Source organism: Gobius niger, assembly GCF_951799975.1.
Source record: "Gobius niger genome assembly, chromosome: 23".
Classification (NCBI taxonomy): domain Eukaryota; kingdom Metazoa; phylum Chordata; class Actinopteri; order Gobiiformes; family Gobiidae; genus Gobius; species Gobius niger.
Genome location: NC_136874.1, coordinates 9,981,874 through 10,008,527, shown reverse-complemented (window position 1 = coordinate 10,008,527; position 26,654 = coordinate 9,981,874). Strand labels below are relative to the sequence as shown.

Genomic DNA, 26,654 nt, shown 5'->3' with positions numbered 1-26,654 from the left:
AACGAACCACTTCACACACATCCCTACTTTCTGATTCTCTACTTTCCATAAACCAAATCAAAGACAAAAGAGCTGCCTTTTTCCCTTTTCATGGAGAAACACATCGTGCCTGGTGCTCACATGCCGCCACAGGCCCTGCCCATATGTCCAGTGCACAGATGAAGTGACGGCTGTCCTTCAGCTGGTCACATCCAAACTGCTCTTTGTGCTTGACATAACCAGCTTTTACTGGAGTCTTCCGGCAAAAGGCAGCACAATGCTTAATTTGTCTTTGCTTTGACGCATGAAAAACGTAAGCATGAAAGTGAATGGGGGTCGAAATATCAGGAAATAACAATTACTTTTGAGTTTTCGTCTCGAAGATCAAAAGTCAGCTCCAGATTGGTGAAGAAGTGGTCAGCAAACTCCGGGTACATGTCCAGCACCTCCACGACCTCCTCCCTCTGGATGGTGTGGAGGTCGCAGTAGCTCAGAGCGCGCACGTCGGCACACGACTTCCCAGGTTTGGCAAACAGGTGGATCATCTCTCCAAAAATGTCGTTCTTACCTAAAAGATAGAATATATTTGCTTTACTTTTATTTAGAGCTGGTGTCCATGTCCATTTTTTGGCAAATTCTATCATAGACTCATGACCTGTCCTCCACCACATCATGGCGTCACATGAAAGCAACCTAGTCAGAGTATTCCAGGACAGTCACTAAAAATAAAAAGTAGCCTCCGCAAGGATTCTACTGTGGCCACGACTCGAGGAGGACACGCGGCTGGACAGTGAGTAGTACAGTATACAGTGACCTATTAAGATGCAGGCCATCCGGCAGGAAGTGTAAAAAGACCCAGAGGACACCCCTGTCGTCGAAAAAACACCGGACTTACACACCGCTGCTCACACGGAAGTCACACAGTTCACAGCAGTCTGAGTTCAGTCACAAATGACCTACAACGACGGCCACAGGGGTTGGCATGCTCATTTTGGCGTGATGGGTCCAATGCCAGCCACAGCATGCGACGAGAGATGTGCTAAAGGAAACATGTACACTAGGAGCTTGACCATACTGTGCTTTATGTAATCCTGCATATTCAGTGTCACCTTCTCCACACTCCATCTGCATACAGCCGCCATCTATTGTTTTTAGTATAACTTAATGGCTTCACTCCTTTCTCTGGTACGGTGCCAAAAAGTACACACACATACGGTAGAACAATTATCACTGAGCAGTGGCCACCAGATATCGTGATGGTACTAGAATGCATATTTTTTTGTATGCCATAAATAAAGGCACATTTCAAGATATTTGCTGCCCCATCTCAACAAAACTGTGGGTGGAAACGCAAACATAAACAAATGAGTGATAGTGATAAGAAATATCAGCGTGATACCAGTGGGTTATAAAAAATAAAGCATTAAAAAGAGAACCTATGTTCTTAAACCTCATTTATGGCTATCAGTAGTCAAAGCAAAGTAGCAACATCTCCATGGAGACGAGCTGGTGATGTCCTACGTCACATGTCTCCCATCAAGTCAGGTCTCAGGAGATGTGAGCCCACTGACAGTAAAACTGCATGTTTGAAGAGGTATTTATACAACTATAAAGAAATAAATGATTGTATTTTATTCCATTTATTAGATAAAATATTACTCAGATCATTAGCACTTTTCATGTTTCTTTTCCGAGTTATAGTGCCCCTCCTGCTTTTTGAAAGCAGCTTAGCCCGGAACCTTGTCTCCTATTAGCTGAACATCTCCTCTGCTCCTCTCAGCCAGCCTTTTATGTCAAGCATGACTGTGAGGCCACAGTGATCACAATGATATTTGAAGTTACTTATTACAACTCACCCTGTGGGGATCTCAGCCGCCACCCCAGCCATGACAAAGCACAACACAGGAGTCTTCATTTAGCAGGCCCACCCGCGTCTGCTCTAACCAGGCTTCAATGACAGCACTCTCCGCCTGCCTCTCTCAGAGTGTTTGAAGAGCTTTTAACCAGAAACACGGCTTTGTAGAAAGAGCTATGGTAGGAAGAGCTTCCTTTACTTTACCATAAGGCTTTAAAGAGAGTAATGATTTGAAAATTTCAAACTTCAACATAAAAGTGGGTATTAATACTTCCAGAGGTCTTTGTTTTACAAAACAGTGTTCGAGTAAAATAACAAAAGATTCTACATTACCCGTTATGATACTCACCCAATATGGCAACTACCACGTCTTCCTTGAGGATCTCGATGGAGCCGCGGGACACAAAGTAGAGTGCAGTGAGCACGTCTCCAGAGTGGACGAGAGTGTCTCCGGGCGGGGCATGGGTGGTCTTGAACCTCATGGCCAGAGCACGCAGGCAGCCCTTGGACGCTCCGCGGAAGGCCTTACAGCCCTGCAGCAGGGTCTGGTTCAGGTGGAGGCAGATGTCAGCCTGAAGGCACTCAGGGAAACCCTTCAGGACCTGGAGACATGCGCACAATGAGTGACAGAGTCCTCATGTCCCGTGCAAGTGCTCAGATGTGTGAGGGTCGGCAAAGTGCTCAAGATGCAGGTCAGATTTTCGGCCAAACTTGTGAAACCATTGCCATTGTTCTTTCCTTCATCTCAAAACCTTCTGTAGCAGAATTGGTCTGCGAAGTCTGAACAAAACTACAAGTCACTGCTTCTGACGCTTTAGCAAATTTACAGTAAAAAAGACACAACGTGTAAGAAACGGGACAGCACAGTCAAACATGGTGCAAACTGTAGGAGATACCTACTTTTATGTTGCCATTATTTTTTATTTCTTTTGTCACAGCTTGTACATCAAACATCAATAGTAAAGACTGGATAAGAACTTACCCTTTTGAGACAAATACAATGACCACTGACAAAACTAGAGCTCCGCAGACTGCAGATAAGGACATTTTTTATATTTGACAAAATAACACACACTGGGATTAAGGAGAGGGGCTCAGGAGACACACAGGACACTTGAAACAAGCAAACACATTCTGCATTTCCACCAAAATCGACAGCAGAAATGCAGCGTGAACTGGATCTGGCTCTGACAGGCTCTTTGTTTCTCAGAACAAAAACTGATCAGGAGATTTGGAAAGGAAAGACTGAACAACATTTGGCAAGCACAGGTGCCGTCGCTAAGGCTGCAGCCAAGCCTCCCACAGTGGGAGGGAAACCTGGCAGTGGCCGCACGGCTGCCCACTCGCACAGGCAGATTCACTGTGGATATGGGCTTGTGCTTAAGTACACTCATTTCATGCAAAAAGGCCCAGAGGCAGAGCACACACCGGTCTATCAGTCATACAACTGTGGCCTGTAGGGGATCTTCACTCATGCACCAGAAGGGTAACTCATTCATAATGTGGCTCCACTGGAAGCACTGGCATCATGATTCAGTGTGATGTGTGATACCACTGGGACACTGGGGGAAACATGCCCTTCACTCTCATGCAAACTGAAATATGGTTGTCTTTGGGAGTTCAGTAAAGCTACTGCATTCCACTACCCAAATAAAACAATTAAATGAGGCTCTGACATTTACAGTGAACTGAGAACACATGTACCTCCTGCTCTTACCAGAGTGGCGGTCATTCCATTGGACATGAGGCAGACATGGAAAAGACAAACTCATATAAGTACCATGAACATTATCAGGATGAGAGGAGCCAGCAATGACGATGGCTTTGACTTTAACTCTGGCAAAGTATAATCATATTAAACATTATACTGTGCCTATGATGTAGCAATAGAGGAGCTTCAGGTTGATGTGGTAAGAGCAGATTAGGAGACAAGATCATCAGAAATCAAAAGCAGAAATGAAATAACATTAAGCTCACAGATTGACAAAAGAGGAAAATCGCCAGCACACTTTTACAGAAGAAAGCCCTTGTGTTTCAAACAGCCGGGCACACACACCATGTTCATGTCGATGCCGTTGGTGTAGGTCCAGGCGTGTTGGAAGTATTCCTCCAGCCGCTGCCTGAGGGGGTTGGGGATCTGGTGGAAGCGAATGAACTCTTTGACCCGCAGCATCTGGAGGTGATACCGGGCCGTCCCGGAGTACAACCTCTGGATGATGGCCGACACGTTCCCAAAGATGCTGGCGTACATTAAGGCTAGAAAAGAAGACGTGAGTGGAGGCCGTTTGTCAAGGGCTGGGTGCAGTTAGGTCTTTTTGGTGCTAATAGTGAAATGAAAACATGGTTAAAGCCACTCCGCGTAACATTTTACCCCCATGCATACAATAAAATACAAGCATTTATTTATCTTTATGTTTATTCTTGAACAATGCCTAAAAAAGGGGCTCACCTCTCCTAAGACCTGACTCTGACCTGAACTTTACTGAGAGCAGAGACGTTGAATAAAGGCAGCCAAATATGAGATTTAAATAGACTAGGTCCTCATCCAATACCATTCTTTGATAGCTGCTGCAAAAACAGCATTTTCTGTGTTGAGCTGTTCGTTACAGTGTGTTTTGTATCGCTGGGAACCGCATGATAATAAATGTTATGCAGTGTGTCTTTATGTTCAAAGCTTCGTTTCGAGAGAGAGAGGATGGAAATTGAGTCCCTTTTAAATCCAAATATACTGGGGTGAAATATGTATTGATCTTACAATGGATCGTCAATTGAAGTCATATTTTATTGTCATGTTACAGATCAATTATCAATTATATCTATTGATAAACTCTTGGATAAACATTTAACAAGGATGACTTTTCTACACTAATTACCCTTTGGTATATGACAGGCTTTAGGTTACATTAATATAAACAACTCACATGAAGATCAGTTATTTCTTAAACAAAAATATAAATACTGGACTTCTGCAGTGGTCAATTTTATTTTATTAGGCTTTTTTTTTTAGGTATTTCTTATCATAGTTTCTGACCCAGCCTTGCTTAATTTTTGTTAGCATAGGCATGCTCCTGCTAGCTTGAGCATGCTATTGATTTTTGCAGGTATTTGATAATAATGTCAAACACATCTTTATCACTATCTTACACAAGTGTTCGTTTAAAAAAATGCAATAAATAAAACAGATAGAACAAAAATATTCAGTAGTGTAACTTCCTCATGCTCCATGCGAGCTACCATAAGCCCCTCCTACTCCCCACTTAATACCCCCTCTTTAATATCTTTCCCTTCACAAACACACAGCATCGGCCGACATTTGTCACGCCGAATATGATCAAACCACAAACTTGCCCTTGAATTTGGCTTAAATAAATGAGGAGTGAAATGGTGTGATTCATCAGTGTCTGTCACTCACATCCGATGAGCATGACACAGATGGAGAAGATCTTTTCCGAGTTGGTGTTGGGGGAGACGTTCCCGAAGCCCACGCTGGTCAGACTGCTGAAGGTGAAATACAGCGCCGTGACGTACTTGTCTTTGATGGACGGGCCCGAGCTGGGGTCACTGTAGTTGTATCTTTTCCCTTCACAAACACACAGCATCGATCAGCTACACTGATAGGTTTCGCCCTTCAGGATTCTGTAAAGGCAAACACTTTACCTATTGACACGCCCAAGTTGTCTAACCAGCCGATTTTATGCTCCAGGTAAGGCTTCTCCACGTTGCCGATGGCGTACCAGATGCAGGCTAACCAGTGGGCGATGAGGGCGAAAATGCACATGAGCAGCATGAGGACAGCGGCGCCGTACTCCGAATATCGGTCCAATTTGCGGGCCACACGAACCAGCCGCAGGAGCCGTGCCGTCTTTAGCAAACCGATCAGAGTGGTCGTCTGGGGAATGACAAAAGTTTGCACAACAGCGTTAAAATGGTTGACTATAACAGTATATTTTTGTCATAGTTTCCACAATGAAATAAGCAAACAAGTATTAAATCAAATCTCATTAACTGCCTAAATTTCTTTTCACTTTTTGTGTGTGGTTAGTGGGAACCTGGGGGTCACAATGTAAACCAGGGGTAGGAAGGGCTTTTACATTATATATGATCTAGTGGGATGTTCTGCCAGGAAATGCCTGAAGTTTTTTAGTACTAGACAGGTATTTGATCTCATATTTGCATAATAATATTTCTCAAAATCATATTGGGGCCGGATTGGGGCCTGACGTTGCCTCGCCGTGATGATAACCATGTCAGTTTACTCTTACTGTAAAGAATGAAAATCAAAAGAAAAAAATGACTAGAGCCAAAAAATAATAAAAATACAGACAGCATCTCTGGGATTGCCATTTGAAGAAAAATCAAAACTTTCTCTAATTATTCAAAAACTAATTTAACAAATGCTGAATTATGAATATAGTTTCTACTAAATAAAAATACAAAGACATGGAGAGGAGCAAAGTGGTTCAACAGCCCATAAATACATAAATAGCATTATCGTGCTAATGCTAACGCGAGCTAGCGCAAGCTACAACTGCCGTTTGTTCGCTTCTTCTGAACAATCTGCTGTGAATAAACATCTATATGGACCCGAGGACTTCGACTTTATTTGTATGTGATAAATAAGTTAATATTTCATCAGAAAATGGCTAAAAAGAGTGAAAAATTTTGTTTTCCCAAAAGCTTCTGTTTTCCCCCTCGACGAGGCCACGCCCCCTTATATGATGCTATGCCGTCTGTATCTATTTGCTAAAAAGAAAAAAAGAAAGTAAAAGGTCATCTATATGAACACTTTCCAATACACAATATACAATAGGAGGTTGTTGAGGGTCAGTGTTATGAGGAGAGCCCACAAAGATTTTTCCCTTGGTAGTGTATATAGCTCTAAGTGCTTTAACCACAGGCCAATGGGTCATCCTACTTGTGTAAACATCTTTCAAGGTCCGAGCATCCTTCAACGTCAAAACAACTCCAGTGACTCAGTGCTGTAGCTACCGATGATAAAAGCCCTCTTAGGAGCCGCTATAGTGAATCGCTTTAGAGTGAAAGAGGAGGCCGACTGATTCATTTGTTGGCCGTTGCTTTAGTATTTTTGAGAAACAGCCAGTGACAAAAACAGCAGATGAACCAAATATCCTCAACCGCTTTGTGAAAGACTGAAGCACCGAAAAGGACAAGGCAGCTCCCATGCAAATTCTGTTTCCATAGAGCGTGCTTTATTGTTCCATGTAGGAAAAACCGAGGTTAGACAGCCCCAATACACAGCCATGTCTGATTTATTAGCTTTGCACAATTTGTAAACACAATAAGTTGAGTTGGAGAATGCTAATAGGTCTTTCCACTCCCTATTGTGTGAGACAATTACCCCTGATATCCTCGGGGAAATCATTACTCGCCGCCTCCTTTGGTAAAATTGCCTACTGCATGTGCTCGCTCACGACGTTCGAGTAGGTGCGGCGAACGTAAACACAGCCAAGCTAACGAGATTTGAGCGGAGACGGATTTGTAAAGCGTCCGTCACGGTGAAGAAGTGCACTGCTGCGTCTCCTGATGGGTCCATTAAAAAGCCTCCGTGTTCCCCCCATTCCCGCTTCTAAATAGCCGTCATCCTTCTATTCAGAGCACCTGGTTCGGTCTCCCTTCCTTTTCCCCCTCCACAAGCGCCCACAAAGGAATCATGAATAACACAGACATAAATTAGCCCCAAATTATCCAATCATCATAGCATTGACACCTTTCCACCAAGACCGCTGTTGTGACTATTTGGATTTTGATTAGATTAGCGATTTATTTGTGCATCAGTTCACTGTACACATTTGTGATATGATCTGTGAAACTAATTCAAGAATTTTGCTGCCATAGTAACAAAGGTTTTTGTCGGAGTCTGTCGTTTAAAGGGATATTTCAGGATTTTTGACATAGGGCCTCATTTCCTAGTTATCCAGAGTGCTGCTGATTTCTGGAGATATATATTTTTTGTAATTCAAACAGTTCTTATATTTGAAGAGCTACGTGGCGATAGGCTAGTGCAAGGCTAGCGTATTTCAATGGTATCAGCTAGCATGCATTAAAAACAGTCTGACCCGCTCCACAGTGCACCTGAGGCAAATCACAACACCAGACTAAGTAATTTTTGGAATATAACTGACCTGCATCACATGAATGATCGCATTTTGAGGGACTATTTTCTGGCAGATCACTCCGCCGCTGCGTAGCTTATTTTAGATGCAAAATGGTTAAAATTATTCTATCGACACAGACATTTATACTGTATGGTTAGTCTGGCGTTATAAGTGATTTGCCTCAGGTGCACTGTGGAGCGGGTCAGACTGTTTTTAATGCAGGCTAGCTGATACCATAGAAATGCACTAGCCTAGCGCCACGAAACTCTTCAAACATAAGAACTGTATGAATTACAAAAAAAATATCTCCAGAAATCAGCAACACTCTGAATAACTAGGAAATGAGGCCCAATGTCAAAAATCCTGAAATATCCCTTTAAACCCCGTAGATGTTTGGCATAGGAAAAGAAAGCTACTTCCAGTTGTTTTTCGAGTCGGCATGTCAAACATACTAAAAATGAACGGTCCAGGTTCGTCACGAGTTCACACTGCTTTCGGGCAAAACTGTATGCAATTACTACCACACCGCGGTTTCAAAATAAACTGCTGAGCTACAATTCGCACCAACTTCTCCCGCATATTTCGAGCAGGGGCTGGAGTGAGATTGAGGAGGCTGTTTGTTACAATGAAGCAGGTTCCTCGTCTTTGTGTCGCGAGCGCTGCCAACAGAGCAGTCTCGACAACAGGCAAAGTCATGTGCAATTTCCACACCAACTAATCACGCTGTATTTGAATTCCATGGGAGAGGAGTTTGAATAAATCTGCTTCCATTTGCATCGGCGTGTTGGATTACACAGCAGGAGTGATCGTTCATAGGATACTGTCATACGTATGTTTTACTTTTTTTTTTGTGCCTTATTGTTTAGCCCTGCCTGTGAACAGACACACAATGGAAGCAAAAATAAGTTCCCCCTAATTAACTCATCTTGTCTTACCTGCCACACTTCGAGATGCCATCAGCGCAAAAACTAAACATATTGTGGAGGATGGTTTCCAGGCAACAAAGGTGCACAGGATGATGGTCTAAAAATAGTGTCTGTCTCTGTACTTTGTGTTAAAAATAAGCATTCAGAGACAGGAGCTCAAAGTGGCTGCTATTTTGGGATCCACAGCTGTAATTGGGGGGAGCTAAAGATAGGAGCATTTTTTTTTCTTTTTTGACACGCCGTAGTTTGGACACGAGCTGTAACGGAATACAAATCCTGTCAGGGCAGCAGTCATCTGGCGCCCGTGACGAGGGCGAGCGTTGTACCGAAGCATCGCTCAACTGTCCAACCCGCCCCGTGCGCCTGCCACTCAGCGCCCGCCCGCCCGCAGCCACCCAGCCACTCGACAGCGCACGCCTAATAGTAAATAATGACCGGGACACTGGCGCTACGAGGTCCCATGCCCAGTGCAAGGGTCCCTCTGAAAAGCTGGGAGGACGAATTTGTCTTTGAACATTTTGCTGATGTTTCGTCTTCGCTCAAATGAACTATGGTGAAATTGTTCCCCCACAACAGCCTTAAAAGCAGTGGCATTAATTGGTCACACCGGCACGATTGTTGTTAGTGGAAAACACTTCAAGCCCCATAATCACAAACAATAATTAAGGAAAACATGTTTGGATTTTCAGCTCATTCAATACACAAGATACACTCTCAAAAATTGCACTTCCTAAACTGCTCCCTCGCTTTTGGTGATCTTTGTGTTGCTTTCTCAATCGTTCAGTTTTGTGTACACACCGTGAACAGTCTAAGTTACAGGCAAAACGGCTGGCGAGGCGGAGACCTTTTGGAGCGGTTTGAATAGCCTCGGGCCGTTGAGTCTAGCTCTGATGAAGAGAGATCAAGGCAGAGCAGATGTGACAGTCAGACGTCAGATTGGCTTAGTTCATGAATCAAGGAAAACAGCTCGCAAACATGACTGCTGGAGGCTGAGGCGCAAACTGCAGCGATGCAATTTTTATATCAACAAATCTTCTGTTCTACCTGTCTTCACAGCGGCAAGGGGTCATTAAGTCAGGAGTCAGAAAAGCAAGTTGCAGAAAGGGTCGGGCTAGCACAAACACCTTCTGTGAAAGTTACATTGAGTGTGTTGAATCTCTGCAATATAGGATGTGCACATGCAGATATCACAGTAAAACAGCTTACCTCGTCTGATCCGGACCCAAAGATGAGCAGATCGAACGGTATGGCAGCCACCATGTCTATAAGGAACCAGCCTTTGAAATAGTGGATTGCGATCTTGCCCGGGTGACTGACCACCTCCTCGTTGTTGTTGACGTAAGTGGTCCTGAAGTTTATGAGGATGTCCACGATGAACATGATGTCCACCATCAGGTCCACCACGTTGAGCGGCGAGCAGGAGTAGCCGCACTCGCGCCGCTTCTGCTCCTCGATGTCGTTGAGGAGGAACGCGGCCGAGTACGGGGTGAAGATGGCGGTGTAGATGACCAGCAGCAGGATGAGCCAGTCCCACACGGCTTTGAACGGGCTGTAGTGGAGGATGGTCCATCTGTGGATACGCGGGGTTTGGAGTTTGTACTCGGGCAGCACGTCTGCGCCAAGAGAGAGGACCTGCAGGACACATTACATTCATTCACCATCAGCTTATGCTCTTAGATAATCTCTCGGGGTCTCTATAGATTTGTCATTACATTGATTCAAATGCAACCACTCCATATCTGTTCATTATGTGACCTTGACTAACAGCCTCTTACAGCGTAACCTTTAAAACAAATATCTGGAAAGTTGTAACATGACTCAGGCAGTACTTAATCCGAATGGACGACCGGAAGGAAATATTTTGAGAGAGCGGCGCTTATAGTTTCATGGCATTGTTTTGCACCGTGATGTCTTCCTGGAAGGCTGAATGTCACTATCATTACCTCCGTTATTGCAATTCCCATATATACCTGAATAGCTCTTAACATCGATATCCCCGCGTCATGCTCCATTTGGGAAAAGCATCTCAAAGAGTTGGGGGGTAATTATAGGCTCGGGCGCTCAGGATGCTGATACTCATCCCGACGTCTCGATGGTCAGGAGTTTCTTCACGGCCCATAGAACAAATTCTTGTGATTACTGCGGCTCGTGGAGGAAATGCAAAGAAGTGGGGCGGCTTGTGCAAGGGCGGACGTGCTATTAGCGACAACAAAGGAAACACTCGGCGAGTCCCATCTCAACTCCCGTCGCCTCCGTCACCCTACAATTGCGAAAAGATGTACCACGTGTTAATAATTGAGAGGGTTATCAGAAACACGCCCCTACGCGGCGCTCAGGGTCAAAACGCTTTCACCCTCTGATATGGAATAACCTTTGAAATCGATCACAAAGCAAAGGACAGAGGCGGAGGATCTCGTTTATTATTCATCGAGCCGCCAAACTGAGGTCGCGAAAGCCTGTTTCGGCAAAGTGATTATGTAGTTGGGTTGCACATACTGACACTGCATGTGTGCATCCCTCCTTTAATGAAGTCATTTGTTTTGATGTCTTGATACATGACTCACCCGGTGTGCCTTTAGGGTTTAGTCATGGGAAATCAAACACGTGTACAGGTTGTTCGCCCGCGAGAAAAGCCAGAGAATTGTCCGCTGGCTGAGTGGCACTTGTAGATCAACGTGTTGCCGCCGATCTCTCTCATGTTAAATAAAAGATTGCAAATCAATTATTTAATCTACCTACTGTAGCTACGAAATGCAAATGAAATCTCGAGCGGGATAATGGCGGCTCGCCCCCCTGCGTCTGGCTCCAATCCAGAACCGTCTCGAATCAGGAGAAAAGGCCAAAGTCTTGCATTTAATTCTGCTTTGTCTGAGTAGAATAGTGAAGCGTGGATTCGTGTCTGTGCAAATTATGCAGATTTGTACATCGTCTCAGGCTCAATAGTGCAGCCGGCTGATACACCAGTCTAATCTGCGTGCGTGTGTGCCTTTCTTTCTCGTGATTGGCCTCCTGGTCCCAGTCTCCATCTGCCTGCGGTGCTGTGCGGTTGCCAAGGCCGGCAGAGAGTGCGCGTGTGTGTTGCGGCCCCTTGATCGAGGCTTCAATTGAACGCAGAGGGGGCCCGGAGAAAGACTCAAGACATCTGCTGTGGCTTTGTGTCCCACGATGTCAGGTGTCTGGGGCGCGAGCTTTTCACAACACACTGCAAGAGCCGCGGAAAATGACGAGACCCGGCCTGGAAGCATGTACGCGACTGTGGATTCAGCGCGTTTGATGGAAGATTTGTTTACACAGACAAGAGAGGTGCGCGCTTTGAATTTAGTCCACAAAGGCTGAAGGCTCATTAAGCTAACCAGACTTTTGTTCGCTTTCAACCGTGCGTTTTGTTGTTTCCCCCTCATGCAAGACCTCGTCGGAGTTGTGTTTTGTTTGTTTCAGTCATGAATGTTTGAGCAATCCTGTCTATTCAGTCCGCCTCCCACCTGCTCCGCGTTTTTTGAAAGTCCAGACTGCTTCACCAGGCTTTTGCTGAGCATTTACACACACAATTTGCCTCAACTACAAAACATATCTGATGTTTTTGAGCCCGTATTCTAATGACATCTCTCCTCTCTGTTTAGGAAGGAAAAAGCCAAAGCATTTTGTACACTTCACATTAAAATAAAACAAAACATTTCACGGAATGGAGCAATAACTACATCACTTGTGGTGCTGTTTCTCCACATAAATAACCCACAATGCTGCATGTGCCTCCCATTCTCCCTCCTCTTTGACTTTGCGACAGGGTCAATTTCAGTAACCTCTCTCCATTACACCATTAAGGGGGAAATGCAAACGCGAGACCTAATAGTTGTTTGGGGCCGCTCTTGTCCATCCCAGGAGGGAAGTAGGGGGGGGACACGTTCACTTACAGTCAGCTCTCGGCCTGATCGGGAAAGGTGAGAATACCCTCTATCACTGTCGGTAACTCTAGAAATCTGGACTCCGTCTGGCAGCCGTAAGAGAATCCCGCTACCTCGTTTTACGTGTCCGACCCTTGAGCTTGGAGCTAATCAGCGAGGGCAGGGCTGCTTTGACACATGCCCCTTAGTACTGGATCTTTAATGCCTTACCTGTGTCACCTTGTCCGTGACGTTGTGCGTGCGGTCTTTGACTTTCGGCGCGATGATGGTTTTCTCCGAGGACGGCGGGGACGGGCACTTCTTCTCGTTGTTGGCCTCGGAGAAGTTCAAGGTGATGAGCGGGATCTTGTTGATGGTGCTGTACTTGTTGAGATTGGAGTCGGAGGTGGAGCCCAGTAGACTCGACTTGATCTGGCTAAGCGGGCCTGGAAAAAGGCACAGCCGGGGGTTATTTTTAGTCGTAGATGCGCATGGGAAAGGCAGGCCGGGTTGTGTTTGATTGCTGTGGGATGAGTGGTGAGCATGGGGTGGCCCCTTAGGTTCAGGAGTGAGTTCAACCACGATACAACACCGAGGTACTGAAATACAAACTCCACAGCCTCGGACTGACCCGTCTAGGGTGAACAGGCTTTTCAAAGATTCTCATTAAAACGCAATGAGGAACACTGTTGGTGAAAGAAAACAACGATCTAGCACACAATCAAAGAAAGCAACTGCACACACCAAGTCAAACCATCGACGTGTCAAAAGTGATCAATGTCCCCGGCCCCTAACTTCCTGTGAACACGCTATAAAAACAATACAGAGAAATACTACAGCGGTACACACTGATATGTGGCCCATGGAAGTGATTCAGAGTGAAAGATTTGCTGGCTCAGCTCTGTGAACCAGCAGAGGAAGCTGCTGTTGTTTTCCCCATTTTCACAAAGTACAGTGATTGAGAGTCAAGGACAAACAGACAGACGTTTGAGGATGAGGGATTGCATGCGCAGCTTTATACATGCCGTAGTTGTTGCAGTTGTAAATCTATACATTTATAAGATAAAAAAAAAAAAAAGGAAATAAAAGTTGAAAAAATATGGGAAAAGCAGAAGCCATACCCCCAGCCATCCAGGAGCGAGACACTACAGCGGTGTAGGAGAGAGCAGAAATAGGGAGTAAAGGGAGGGCTGTTTGCAGGGACAGGGCATAAACAACATAACTTAAAACAACACAGTGCAGCTTTGGCATCTCTGGGAAAAAAAACATCATAGGATTGCTCTATGACTGTGTTGTGGATGTGTCAATATGTGTCAAATTGATGTTTTCGAGAAGCAGCTTGTTGTTTGTGAAAGGCATGCACCATAAACAAAGTCAACTCATTATAGAAGCAATCGGCGAGGACTCCCTCTCGAAACAGCTTCGGGTTGACTAAAACATGTCATTTGGGAGCGGGAGGTTTGAGGAGAACAGAGGTTAAGACAGTGGGAGGTATCATCTTGTAAAGCCTCATTGATTTACTTCAATGAGTGAAGGCAGTCGAGAGATTGAATGTTGAGCTTCATGCAAGCGCGTGCAGAGGTCAGTATGGCACTCGCTGAGAGCTCCCCTGGGCGACTGCAGAGGGATCAGCAGGTTGTGTGCGCCCAGACTCAGCCTGAGTCATTTAGAGCAGTGCCAGTCTTCAGAGGAGCAGACCATTACAAACACACTGTCAGTCCAGGCATTTGCATTCAGACCGGAGTCGTGGGAGAACATCATGCAACAAGCAGGATTTCTACGCTACATCTATTTTCCAATAAACGTGCCAGATTGTAAAAGCTGGGGATGCAGAAGGCTAGCATTACCTTTGATATTGCGACCATTGTCTGCAATTGCAGCAATTCAGCGTTGGAGAAGAGAGAGAGAAGGGGTGTAGGTGAGAGGAGAATTTCTATGATGACAAATGGGGCCTGGCATTAAACCCCCGCTGCTGTCCCCATGCACAATTCATTACTGTGAAGTAGACATATTACACTGTCAGCCTCTGGGAGCATCTGAATGAAAATGGGAGGGGGCACTCATAAGACGACTGGCCTGCAGAAAATCGGGACGGTCCTGGCGACATCTCCCCTCAACAAAATGAGGGCCAAGAGGCTAATGAGCCATTTAGACTGTGGGGAGATCGATAGCTCCGAATACAGACAGTGACTGCTCATTACACTGATTAAGAGACTGACAAGTCCCTTCTAGCACCTCATAACTTCACACTGAGGGACTTGGCCAATTACAGTAAATATGTAAAAATATTTCCCACATGTAACATATCTAAACTGAATGATTGGTTCAAATAAAGACAAAAATAAGCTACTTATACCTTCACTGGCGTGTCTGTCCCTGAACACCATTTTGGGGGTGTTGGAGCCAAAGCCCTCGATGTCGTGTACTGAGGAGGCCCGGCGCAGGCTGCAGAGGCTTTCTCTGGACGCAGTAGGAGTGAGACCTGGGATGGAGGGAGCGGCTGTCAGGGTGTCGTCCTGACTATTGGCCTGAGTGGGAGCCTCCTGTTCGGGGTAGATACGGTCCCAGGGGCTCTTGGGTGAGGAGTGGTCCAAAGGACCAGAGACCGGAGTGGAGCAGTGGGAGGGAGCGATGAGGGCGCGGGTGTCGTTGGCGTAGGACGGACTGCAGCTCTCTCGTGTGGTGGGCAGCTGGTAATCGCGAGTGACCACTGAACCATCACTGTGCTGAGGGGAGTCCACCATCACAGCGTCAGGATCCTCCTGGGGTAAGGACTGTTTACTGATCCCAAGGAGAGGCAACGCCGGCAACCGGAAGCGGAAAAACCTACCTTTACCTGAAAAGTCAGAAATGAATTGAGAAAGACATGAAAAATAATGGAATAAATATAAAGAAAGAAGCTCAATAAAACATTGGATGTGGGCTACAGTAACGCAGAACATTTGTCGACTTCAGAAATAGCTACAGCTCATTGTGACCTTGTTTATGGAGTGTATTCGATGCTGTGTTGTAACAGATATAGTTGCAGTACTTAAAATCAAGGCAAATACTGTATCTTAGTTGTTTGCCAACAGTGATGAAAAGCCTGCCAATGCTGCTTCTGTAAAAAGAGCCATGTAGATCAAAACAAATGCTCGTTCTGCCTCCGGCGCTAGTTCAAACTTCAATTTCCTTCAATTATTCATGAAGGAGGACAGTCCCTGACAACACTGTCTAATAACAGGGTCTGGAGCCCTTACACTTCTATAGGCACATAAGTAGGATTATAATGAATGATCATCTCAATATGCAGTTTAGAAAACATGTCTACAGGCCTATACTGGAATAGGACCATTTATGTCAACTTCAAGTACCAAGTCATTTACACATAGAGAGTAAAGCAAGTTAAAACCTTCAGAATGATGTATATCTTGTTTTCTAGAAAGCCACAAATCCTGAATAATAAAGGCATATTCAGCTAAATGATTGTGGAGGCATTCTGTACATTTCTTCAAGTCTCTAAAGTCCAGTGTATTTGACAGCTCTATTCATGTGTATAACAGCAGCACAGCGACAGCTGCGACTGGACACAAAAGGAGGTAAAATTGAATTAATTCTCAGTCTCAGTGGGGACAAAACATGCATTTTTATCTCACTGGCTGCTTGTTTTATGCAGAGGAGAGTGGCGTCGAGAGACAGAAACTCTTTTTAAACACAATGCACCGGTCACTGCTGTTTAAATCCTGGCTCCTGCTGACAATGCCAGACATTATAATTTAATTGGTCATTTACAGCAGGATCGGGAGGCTTTCACAGCAGAACATTAGCAGTTTGACTGTTCAAATGACATTTTATCATAGAAATGAATGAAGCATTCCCAGACTCGGGCCTAATCACTGCCTAGGGATAAACATATACGCAGCAAATCCTTTCATTAGCCCATAATTCAGTGGCGCTGCACAGTGTGGGCACAGAACTCATCAGTCTACATAGTTTTAATTGTAATGTTTAAAAGCTGAAACAATGCAGGATACTGTGAACACTCACAGAGCTGATAGTGTGCAGTGTCTACCTGAACAGCCCTCTCACTCTTCTCTGCTCAAACTGAGCCTCACCCAAGCAGCGGCCGCACACTGGCCCTGGTTGCTATGATACCAGATAATAATATTTGCATTGAATATTAATTGGGCCCTCAGATCCCGGGCGTTGTGAAGGGAAATGTCTTTTTTGTGATGTGGAACAGGATCAGATTTGTGCAGGGGTAAAACTAGTCCTTTGGTAAATGCGAGGCCACGACATGATGTGGCCTTTTACTTCTGCCTCGATACAGCGAATGTGTGGAGCGCCTCATTTGCATGGAGTGTGCTTTACCTTAAGGACTGTTTACCTGAGCTCCCACTGCTCCTATTACTCAGCCGCTCCTGAGAATACAGAAAACCGGCTACACTTTGCTCTCCTCTCACCAAGGCCGGTAAACACTAGTTAAACACTTGATGATGGTCTTTCATTAAATAGCTGCTAACAACGTGGCTGTCTACAAGTTGGTTCAGAGCAGCTGGTGCTTGTGCAGATTAACAACGTGTCGCTTCCAATTAGCACTTTGATATTGTAACCCTTTCCCGATTAAGTTCACCAAGTTCATTTAGTTTCTCTGACTCGTTTTGCATTCTATGTCAAGAAAACATTCACACATTTGAGTTGTACTTTTTCCCAATTAAAACACGTGTCCCCTAGAGCAGTGTGACCCTTTGACTTTTCATCTGTAGTTGAATTAACTCTCTGAACCACCGTTGTTTGTTGCAGGGGAACTTAAACACCTATTATTACATACTACATACTACTAATAGATACATAAATGAAACTTTTCCTGCAATTCTGTAAATAAAACTAACTAAATTGAATTAGCCACACTGTGCAACATTCTGCTAAGACTTCACGTTCCCCTTTTGGTCCCCATATATCACTGTTTGGGAACCACTGGTCTGCAATGTCCTTAACTGCCTTCCGTGAGCATGAATCATCAGATAGACAATTGATGAACAGATACTTCAAGCCTGACAGCACTTTCAACAGCCTATATATAATGAAGCTATTGATCATCAACAAAAGCTTTTCTCGTACATATTCAACACTTTCTGAAACATTAGCACATTATATGAGACCACGCTGGTAGGTCTTTGTTTAGGGGCTATAGAGACCATAGCGCTGGAAAAGAGGAGTAATAAATAACCAGCTGTAATAAAAGTTTTACAGAGACCTTGTTTATATATTCATAGAAGGCCACTCCATCTGAAGGCTTTTTGACAACTCTGAAATAAATGTAAAGGTGAAAGAAACAGCTCTTCTACACACCGTCCATAGAGGTTGTTCAATAAACTCCACGCACTCCGCCTACAGAGCAGGGGGTCTCATCCAATTACAGTGATCTTAAGGTGACCCCTGCTCCTTGGGCTGCTGTTTTATATGTCACACATGGCGAGAGGACTTAAGCCTGTGGCTGTGGACCGCATTGTTACACACCGTTAACAGCCGGCGACACCGACCCTCCACCACGCTACGCTAGTTCATCATCATCGCACTGCAGCATCCCAGAGATAATTGGGACAGACCTTTGGAGTTTGTGCTGAAGTGACCAATCAGTATCTGTAAAAAGCCAGTGTCAATTCGCCAAAAAAGCTGTCGAGCTGCCAAGGACTACACTATACAGTTCCCCTTTTATTGTTTCTGGTTTATTATCTAGAAAGCTGATAATAGAAGAGTTTGAATTCACTGTCAATGCTAAAATGCTACACTGATTGAAAAAAAAAATATATATATATATATATATGAGAAAGTGACCCTATAGATCTGTAGTCAATAAACTCTGTGTATAACTTCATAACAACCCAAGAAGTCACTTCCTGTTTCAATCCAGCACGGCAAAATAAAAGCACCATCTTATTCATTAGTTCAACTTTCTTTCAGCCTAACTCAGACAAAACACTTAGAATGTGTGTATTTAATTATATTTGTGTAATGTTGCAAGTACCTGCTGAACTAATCAATGAGACGAGCTGTGTGCTTTTATTTTGGCGTGCTGGATCGAAACAGGAAGTCACTTCTTGGGCGGCGTTGTTGTGATTTGAAGTTATGAGTCAATTCAGCTGATTGGTCATAATTTAGAAAAGTGCACATCTTTCTAAAAAGGCATTAGTGTTAGAATTTCAAAGACACAAAAACAAAAAATGTAAGCCCTGTCAGCGAAAAAGAACCTGCACCCTATTTCTTTTTTACTAGTACTGAAAGAAGTCAGTTGTAAAGAAGTGCAATGCTAGAAATGTATTCGAAATGCTGGGAATGGGTTTGGACACAACAGTTTCGCTCCCTCTTTCATTATTGCAAACCAATAAAAATCAGGTATTGGACACCAGCAGGGTGCTGAGGCAAGAGTTAAAAATAAATGTACGTGTTCTGCTGAGGCAGGACAGGCAGCACAATGGGAGGCTTGTTATAAGGGAAAAGGCGCACGCCGCAGATTGGGGCTGGCCACAAATTGATGCGGAAAAGGTTACAAGTAAAAGGTCATGAGTGGGTTCATTATAATCCCGGCCTTTCTTCCCCTTGACTCCCGGTCATGTCTGGTGACTTCTGGCGTCCCGCTGAATAGGTTGCTCTGACGCCGCAACTTTGGAAAGAGCCCATTGATTATTATTGGAGTACATGGATAATGGTAGAAATTGGTGGAATTAGCTTTTTAACAATTTTTCCTGATTTGGGGATAATACAGAGCCCAAAGGATATCTTCATCAATTAAAGCTACACCGCATAGAATTTTATCCAAAAAATCAAACTGAAATACAAGCATTTACTTTATGACAGATATTTTCATCATTGAAAAATACCTCATAAATGCAGAAACAAACAAGTGTTTTTGCTGTGAGCAGCTCACCTCTCCTTAGACATCACACTAACTTTACCGGGAGTGGGTACGTCTCTAGCTCGTCTCCATGGAGATGTGACTAAAGTCAGCAGAATTGGAGATTCAAATAGGTTAAGTTCTCATACAAATCCATTCTTTGATTACCCACTGCAGTAATGTCCCGAACTGGTCATTAGGAGCATGTTTTTTACTGATGGCAACAGTATACCCCAAAATGTTACGCGGTGTTTCTTTAAAATTACTGGAGCAGCTCAAAAATGTGTTCATCATGGCACCATCGATTTGCTAGAGTGCCAATAGCTGAAAATGAAAGCTCGTTCTCACTGTTTTATAACTCGTGATTCCCACTACTGCCAGCAGAGGACACTCCAGGCCCATTCCAATTCCTGAATAGCCCAGCCTCCCTGTCCTTGCTGTCTTTTCTTCACATATACAATAATTCACCAGATTTTATAAGCCAAAACTATGCATGTGTAGTACATTTCAACAGTTCTATAGGCCCCCACCCTCCATCTAAGATAGTAGTAGTAGTGTAGCGTGCAGTACTCACGGTCGGCTTTGGTTGGGGAAGTGTGGTTGAGTTTTTCCAGCGAGTCACTGCTTCCCTCCTCCAGGATGTAGTCAAAGTTGAGGATAAACATCATGACCACGCCCTCTTCGTTCTTCACCGGGATGATGTGAGTGGCACACAGGAACTTTGAACCTGTCACACAAATTTGAACAGTGCTCACAAAAGCGGCCCATAAAGCCTCGATGTTTCGAGCTTAATGGACTCGGAGCATTAACTTCTGCCATCAGTCTTAAAGCCCTTACATCACGAGGCCCAGCAATGTAAAGGCAATGCCGTCTAATTGAAAAGCAGAAGCACTTTGACCAGAGCACGGCCCGACCCGCTCAATTAACACTATTTGACATTCAAATTTCCTTTTTTTTCCAGATAAAGCTGTGTGCGCAGAAAGGACTGGCAGGGAAATGGGGGTGAAAAGGGCAAAGGTTCAGAGAGAGAAATCCTCTGGAGACGGTTTTACTGCTGATGGCGTGCCCTGTGGCTGCACTTTGAATGTACAGTTTATTAAAGGTAGTCTGTAGCATGCACACAGACTGATTTAACATGGCACTGCAGAACGGAGGCTGCTGGGTCGGCTCAACTTGTCCTGCAATTAGGTTTACTGCTTTACTATACTACTACTATTTTAGCTATAGAATATGGCAATCCAAAGCAACTCTGTCAGCATTCGAATCGGACAACTGGCTGTAGGTGATTTGAAAAAACGTGTGTAGCTACAAGTCCAACCAGTGGCTTTTGTGCTACTTTTTGCGAGTGGCTCAGTGGCATAGTGGCTGGTGCTCTTTTATCTGGTTGAGCTTGTTTCCAGAATCTGGTGGGGATTCCCTTAGGTGCTCTAGTTTCCTCACCAAACCGAAACATGCATACAAATACCTCCGTAATATGGTCCTGAGAAAACAAATTAAAATGTTGAAAATAAACTCAGAAATTGTAAAAGACCCTGGGTTGCACGTCAATATTTTCCCGCTGCAGTCTTTTGCTGAATGAAATACCCATGAATGGGATTTGAGCTGAGCCAGATCAAACATATAAATTAGACTGTATGGGAATAATGAACTTGCATATCTCCAGAAGACCCTATGCCTCTAGTTAGGCCTCAAGTCTCGCTGTCACCAAAGCTATTTATAGTTGGCCCAGCAGGCAGCCAGCTTTTTTTGGAAAAGAGGCAGAGACTGAGACACGCCGCTGCTCTAAACGTATGTGCATGCCTCTCTTGTGCCTTCTCACGCACACATAATTGGAGATTTTCCTCTTCTTATCTGGCCGCATTGTGCGTTTGGTTATATAGGAATGCAATTGTGCAGAGTGAGGCGCGCAGTTATTGGACTGGGCTTTGATGTATGTACGGTGGGGAGCCCTGGTTCCGCTGGGCTAAGCAGTACGTTGCCCTATTAGTACATCAGTGTCACAAGGAGTGGATGAAGTCATTCGTTTTAGTCACACCCAGTCGCACTATTCAAAACAATGCGCACCAATTTACGGCACCTTCCGATATCGAGGAAGCGTTCGGAGTCCCTTTGAAGAGAAAGGCATCGAGGATATAGTGGACACACACTTTGAAGAGCGGTAAACGGTAGTAAATACTATACAGAGCGGGCTTGTTACTATGGAGATGAAAGCTTCAAAGTAAAGCACTGCCAACTTGGACATCACAGAAAATTCGGTTTCCTGTTAAAACACAAGAAGTTTCCGACGAGGAGTGGGATTATCTTGACTCCCCAAGACATCTGCTGCTATGGACACACTGAGATAATGTGTGAAAGTGATTTTTTTTTTTTAAACTTGGAAACAATTTTAATTTTATAAGACGGGCTTAAATTGGATGAAAAAGCAGAGCAGTTCCTAATAGCAAATGTAACACGTACATGCTACAGAGAGAGCTCTCGAGGCCTGGAGGGATGCTAGCAAAACTTTGGATCTTAAATGTGTGTGTTTGTGTGTGCGCAGACTAAAAATAAGCCGCTTGGAATCCATAGGCATTTATTATTCATAGGAGCTAAGTATTATGTTCTAGAAAGCATAATGGCGGGACTTGTTTGGAATGAGAAGCCCGTGTGTGAAGCCTCGGGCAAATTAAAGATGACGAATTTAAAAGATTTTTGCTTGTTGCTTCTTTAACCTATCTCTGTCCTGAGGTATGAGGTAGCCATGTGCAGGCTCAAAACCTCTTTCATGCAAATTTATGCATTTGAATTCAAAGGAGAGGAGCCTGTCAGAGTGAACAAGTGCACTAAACAGCCTCCTCTCCGGGGAAATATCGTGGGTCGTTGCTATAAACTGTACATCCGGAATAAAGAAGGCATGCCTGTAAATAAATGTCCACACGCACAAGAGGCAGTGACAGCGCGTATTATCCACTTAAAGGCGTTAGTCTCCGAAAAATGCACAGGAGGTGTCGGAGATGTCTGCTTACGCTGTGACAAAGCGCGCCCGATAAGAGGCTCTTGTAGCACTTGTGTATGCATGTTCAAAAGCACCAGTCCATGTGAGCACAGTACAGCCACTCTTCTAATGTATTTGCATTTCCCACCCCATTTACTTCACATTTTTGTGTTTTAGAACTACTTTGCTCGACTGCGTAGAGAATGGCGATATTCCCGACGTGCTCATTTGATTTTTTTTTTCCATTACCCAGAGACGCACAGCGGAGAGCGCGTGATGAAGCACCGCACAATGGAGCCATTTTCAAACCAATCCACTGAGACCACTTGCTTTCCATGTTGCACTCCTCCTCTCCTGTTTTCCTCTCATCCATCATTTTTTAGAAGCGATTTCTCATGATAACAAATTGTTTGGCATTGTTCACTTTCTGTTGGTTAAGACCATATGCCACGGTTTGTGCTGAAAAAAATTAATATTTTGCTGACGGGATAAAAAAGTAATTCGCAAAGACGACAACTATTTCTGGATTGTGTTGTATTCAAACTATGTGGAAAAGAACAGAAATGGAAACAAGGTCCAAGCTCTTTGTGCCATTTGAATTTCATTTCTTCTCTTTCTATCAAGAGGAGGATTATTAACCATACAATTTCAACAGTCCTTTGTGCATTTGCTAAAACACTTACAGATTGACTAAAGCTTTTACACATATGCTGGTTTAGATGTACGACAGAGACATCCAGATTACTCGTGTGCATAGACAGAAATGAAAAACAAAAAACAAGAACCTAATCAAAGTTTGTTTTGCGAAATAAACTTCAGTACTTGGACTTGTCTCTCCTGCCTTCTGCTTTCCGGCCCGCGAGGAGAGCGAGGCCTGGCAGTGTGCAGGGTTTGCCGCCTGACGTGTTGAAGAGGACATATCAAACAGACGTGGCGCTGCCGATGATGCAAATCCTGCCTGTCCTGTGTGTCTGCACCGGGACAGCAAGATTAATCGCAATCAAAACAATTACAACATCTCAAAAGGCGGACGCTTGATTGATTTTTTTCCCCCCCAATCGTCCCCCTGAGTCCGTCCTCCACAAACATGGCTAACATTTGGCCATTTGTCAGGTATCCGCGCACACAGTGGCACAGACAGACTGCCTCGCATGCGAAAACGCAGGAGTTCACACGTAGCCCGCCGGCCGCATTAATTAGCGCTATGTTCTCTGTCCAAATAAATGTAATACGCAGCGATGGAAGGGGGGGGGGGGGGTTGGGGGGACCGCCAAACACGAGCGGCGCTGTAATGTGAGCGAGCAGATCTTTGAGCGGCCCAATCTCTTGACCTGAATATTCATGGAGAGAGCAGAGGAGAGCACCATCTGAACTTGATACACACAGTTCCATCTGCAGCTCTGAGGAGGAGAAGAGGAAAAAAAAAAAATGACAGCATGACTCAGCAGCTTTCTCCTGCCTGAACGCCAATCGTGGATGGATGGACTGAAACAGAACAAGAAATACAATCTGTCCTGTATAGGGCTTATCCTCTGAGGACGCAGAGGTGGAGGACAGGGCTGCAGATGGAGGTTTAAGCTATTCAAGGGGGCCTGTCTATGCTGAATAGACTATGGAGCTATTGAGCATGTTATGTTATGTCCTCATCCAAAACAAACATGGAGATATGGAAAGCAAAGTCAGGTAAATCGACAAGGGAGTAGGAGTAGGAGTTTTCCCACAAGATTCCTCTCTGATTAAAGCAGAACTGTGTAACTGTTTTACCATAATAAATCCTGTCCTAAAGTGTTAATGGAATGATTGGGGGGTCTTTCATCTCCCCCTGCTGTCTCTGAACAGAAAACCACAAACGCAGCTTTCCCTGCACCGACCCGGAGGCGCAATACACCCTAATGGAATCGCGAAGAAGCAGCTAAGAGGCTAACGGCCAAAGCTAACTGTGGGCTGGCACCACTTTAACAGTATTTACAGCCAAAGCTTGAATGATAAAAATGATCTTCATTGTGTAATTGGATGTACAACATCCCTCTCTCAGTTCGTCTTTTCTGTCAGTGACGTATTTACTCTCACGGACAATTAATGAGTAAAAAAATGCAACATGCTACGACACCTGCAGTGGCGCTTAAGGCCTCTAGGGGCAACAGTTACTTACTTCTGCTCACAACAGGGAATACCAAGGCTCAGTTTAAGAGGCCTCAATAAGTAATGGTAAGATTGTTTTTAGATACGTCTGTCTATCAAGCACCTAAATCCACATCCACTAAAGGCAATCCATCACAGAGCCCGCTGTGAGCGACTGCTTGTGTTACTGTCGTATGTCAAAGTCAGCCTCGGCCCTAAGCCTTAGTGGGTACGGGGGCCTTATCGATTGAAACATTTTCCACTCGCCTTTATTTCCTCACCGACGTGCCAGAGCCCACCTGGATTAATAGGGCTACCTGGTAATCTGCTGCTACACAGATGGTGCGGCAGGACGACAGCGCAGCGTGCACGAGCGGAAAATGTCAAATCACAGCGCGCCATGCTCTTTATTGTTTTCAGACTGTAGTGTCTCAAGCGCCGTCCGGGAAAGTGATTAGTTTTACCACAAAATGAGAAAAAGATTAAAATGCAAAGAAGTCCGATGGGGATTTGGCTCATTGTGCCTGACTGGCCTCAAAATGAATAAGAATACAGTCTCAGATGAACACTGCTTGATGAGTAGGCAGAAGCATCCAGCTGCTCATCTTCAGCCGCCTACCTCCTTTATTCCTCCAAGTCTGACACTGAAAATGTTAGGGCTACGCTATATATGCATTTTTTTTCTTTCTACAAAACTGGATGTAGGTTATTCGTCCTTGAGGCTCGCACCCAAAGCTCGGTTGGAGTTTGTGACAAAGTTCATCCTGTGTTTCGCTGATGCGACTCAGACCAACTGTTCCCACAGAGCTGTGCGGTCACAGAGCAGGGCCGTCCAAATACATGCATGACACATACAAACACATGCATACATGCACTTTTGTCCCGGTGCAGCTTCCATCTGGCTCTGCTCAGGAAGATTATGGTTACTACGACACTACAACAATTATTATACTGTGGAAGATATATTAATATTCAAATAAATGTACAGTGGTTCTCTTTTTTTTTTTTTTTTTTTACAATACAACGTAAAGGGGCTAGATGCAAGTTGGCCATTTTATACTCACTACTGCCACCTCAGGTCATACTTGTAACTGCACCTTCTATATTAAGCTCGTGCATGACGGCAATTCGGATCCGAAGCAACAACTTTTGGAGTGACAGTGCAGAATTTTAGAGGCAGTTGTGGTGAACAGGTCTGGGTTCATACTACACCTTAGGACATGGTTGGAACATGTAGCAGGAAAATACTTGATTTTAACATTTTTAAACTCTGTATAGTCCCTTTAACATGTACAGGACAAAAACAACACAAAACACAACACATTTTATACTGAAGACTGGTAGGGGAAAAACATGTTTCTCAGAACAAATTTCCATGCTTTCATGGGTCCTGAAAAAATGTCTCTGTAAAGACCAAACAACTCTGTGTGAAATGGTACAATAGGAATTCCTCTGCACAAATAAAGTATTAAAGTTTTGCCCAAAGAAATAGTCTCTACTCTAATAGCCTTTTTTACAAGCAGCGGACACACTTTGAAAGTGTCCTATGTGGCTCAGTGATCACCAGACTTGACTATTACAATGCACTTTGTTGTGGGGTTAGTGAAAAGGCACTATCTACTGCAATTTGTTTCTATATTCTTGTTTTCTTTTGGTTGTTTGACATAATGTTTTAGTGTTTTATGACGTATTTAAACCACCTATCAAGTCCTAGTACCTAAAAATGTAAACAGTACAGGTCTAACTAGTCGAAATGTCTCCACAGAAGTGATCTATCAAAAACAGTAAGAAAGAAAACAAGACCATAGCCTATGCTTTTCAGTTGTAACTTGTATCAGGGAACAATCAGAAAAGAAAGAAAAAAAAAAGAAAAAGCCATCCCAAGACACTGCTGTACACCAAACAGAAAAGTTGTCAAATCTAGCCAT

At 44.2% G+C, this 26,654-nt stretch overlaps 1 protein-coding gene across 4 annotated transcripts in view; it reads right to left on the bottom strand.

Moving 5' to 3' along the window:
• LOC306981888 (voltage-gated inwardly rectifying potassium channel KCNH7-like) overlaps positions 1–26,654 on the bottom strand; it is a 45,623-nt gene that overhangs the window by 5,820 nt on the left and 13,149 nt on the right. The window contains exons 3-13 of one of the 4 annotated variants that reach the window (XM_079581621.1): positions 20,206–20,358; positions 15,114–15,593; positions 14,605–14,625; positions 13,879–13,902; positions 12,989–13,203; positions 10,083–10,508; positions 5,492–5,723; positions 5,247–5,414; positions 3,891–4,090; positions 2,184–2,436; positions 342–547 (exon numbers count right to left, since the gene is read on the bottom strand). In XM_079581621.1, coding sequence (XP_079437747.1) covers positions 342–547; positions 2,184–2,436; positions 3,891–4,090; positions 5,247–5,414; positions 5,492–5,723; positions 10,083–10,508; positions 12,989–13,203; positions 13,879–13,902; positions 14,605–14,625; positions 15,114–15,593; positions 20,206–20,358 — 2,378 coding nt within the window. The remainder of the gene's footprint in view (positions 1–341; positions 548–2,183; positions 2,437–3,890; positions 4,091–5,246; positions 5,415–5,491; positions 5,724–10,082; positions 10,509–12,988; positions 13,204–13,878; positions 13,903–14,604; positions 14,626–15,113; positions 15,594–20,205; positions 20,359–26,654) is intronic. The other 3 variants (XM_079581622.1, XM_079581623.1, XM_079581624.1) reach the window with 3 other exon arrangements.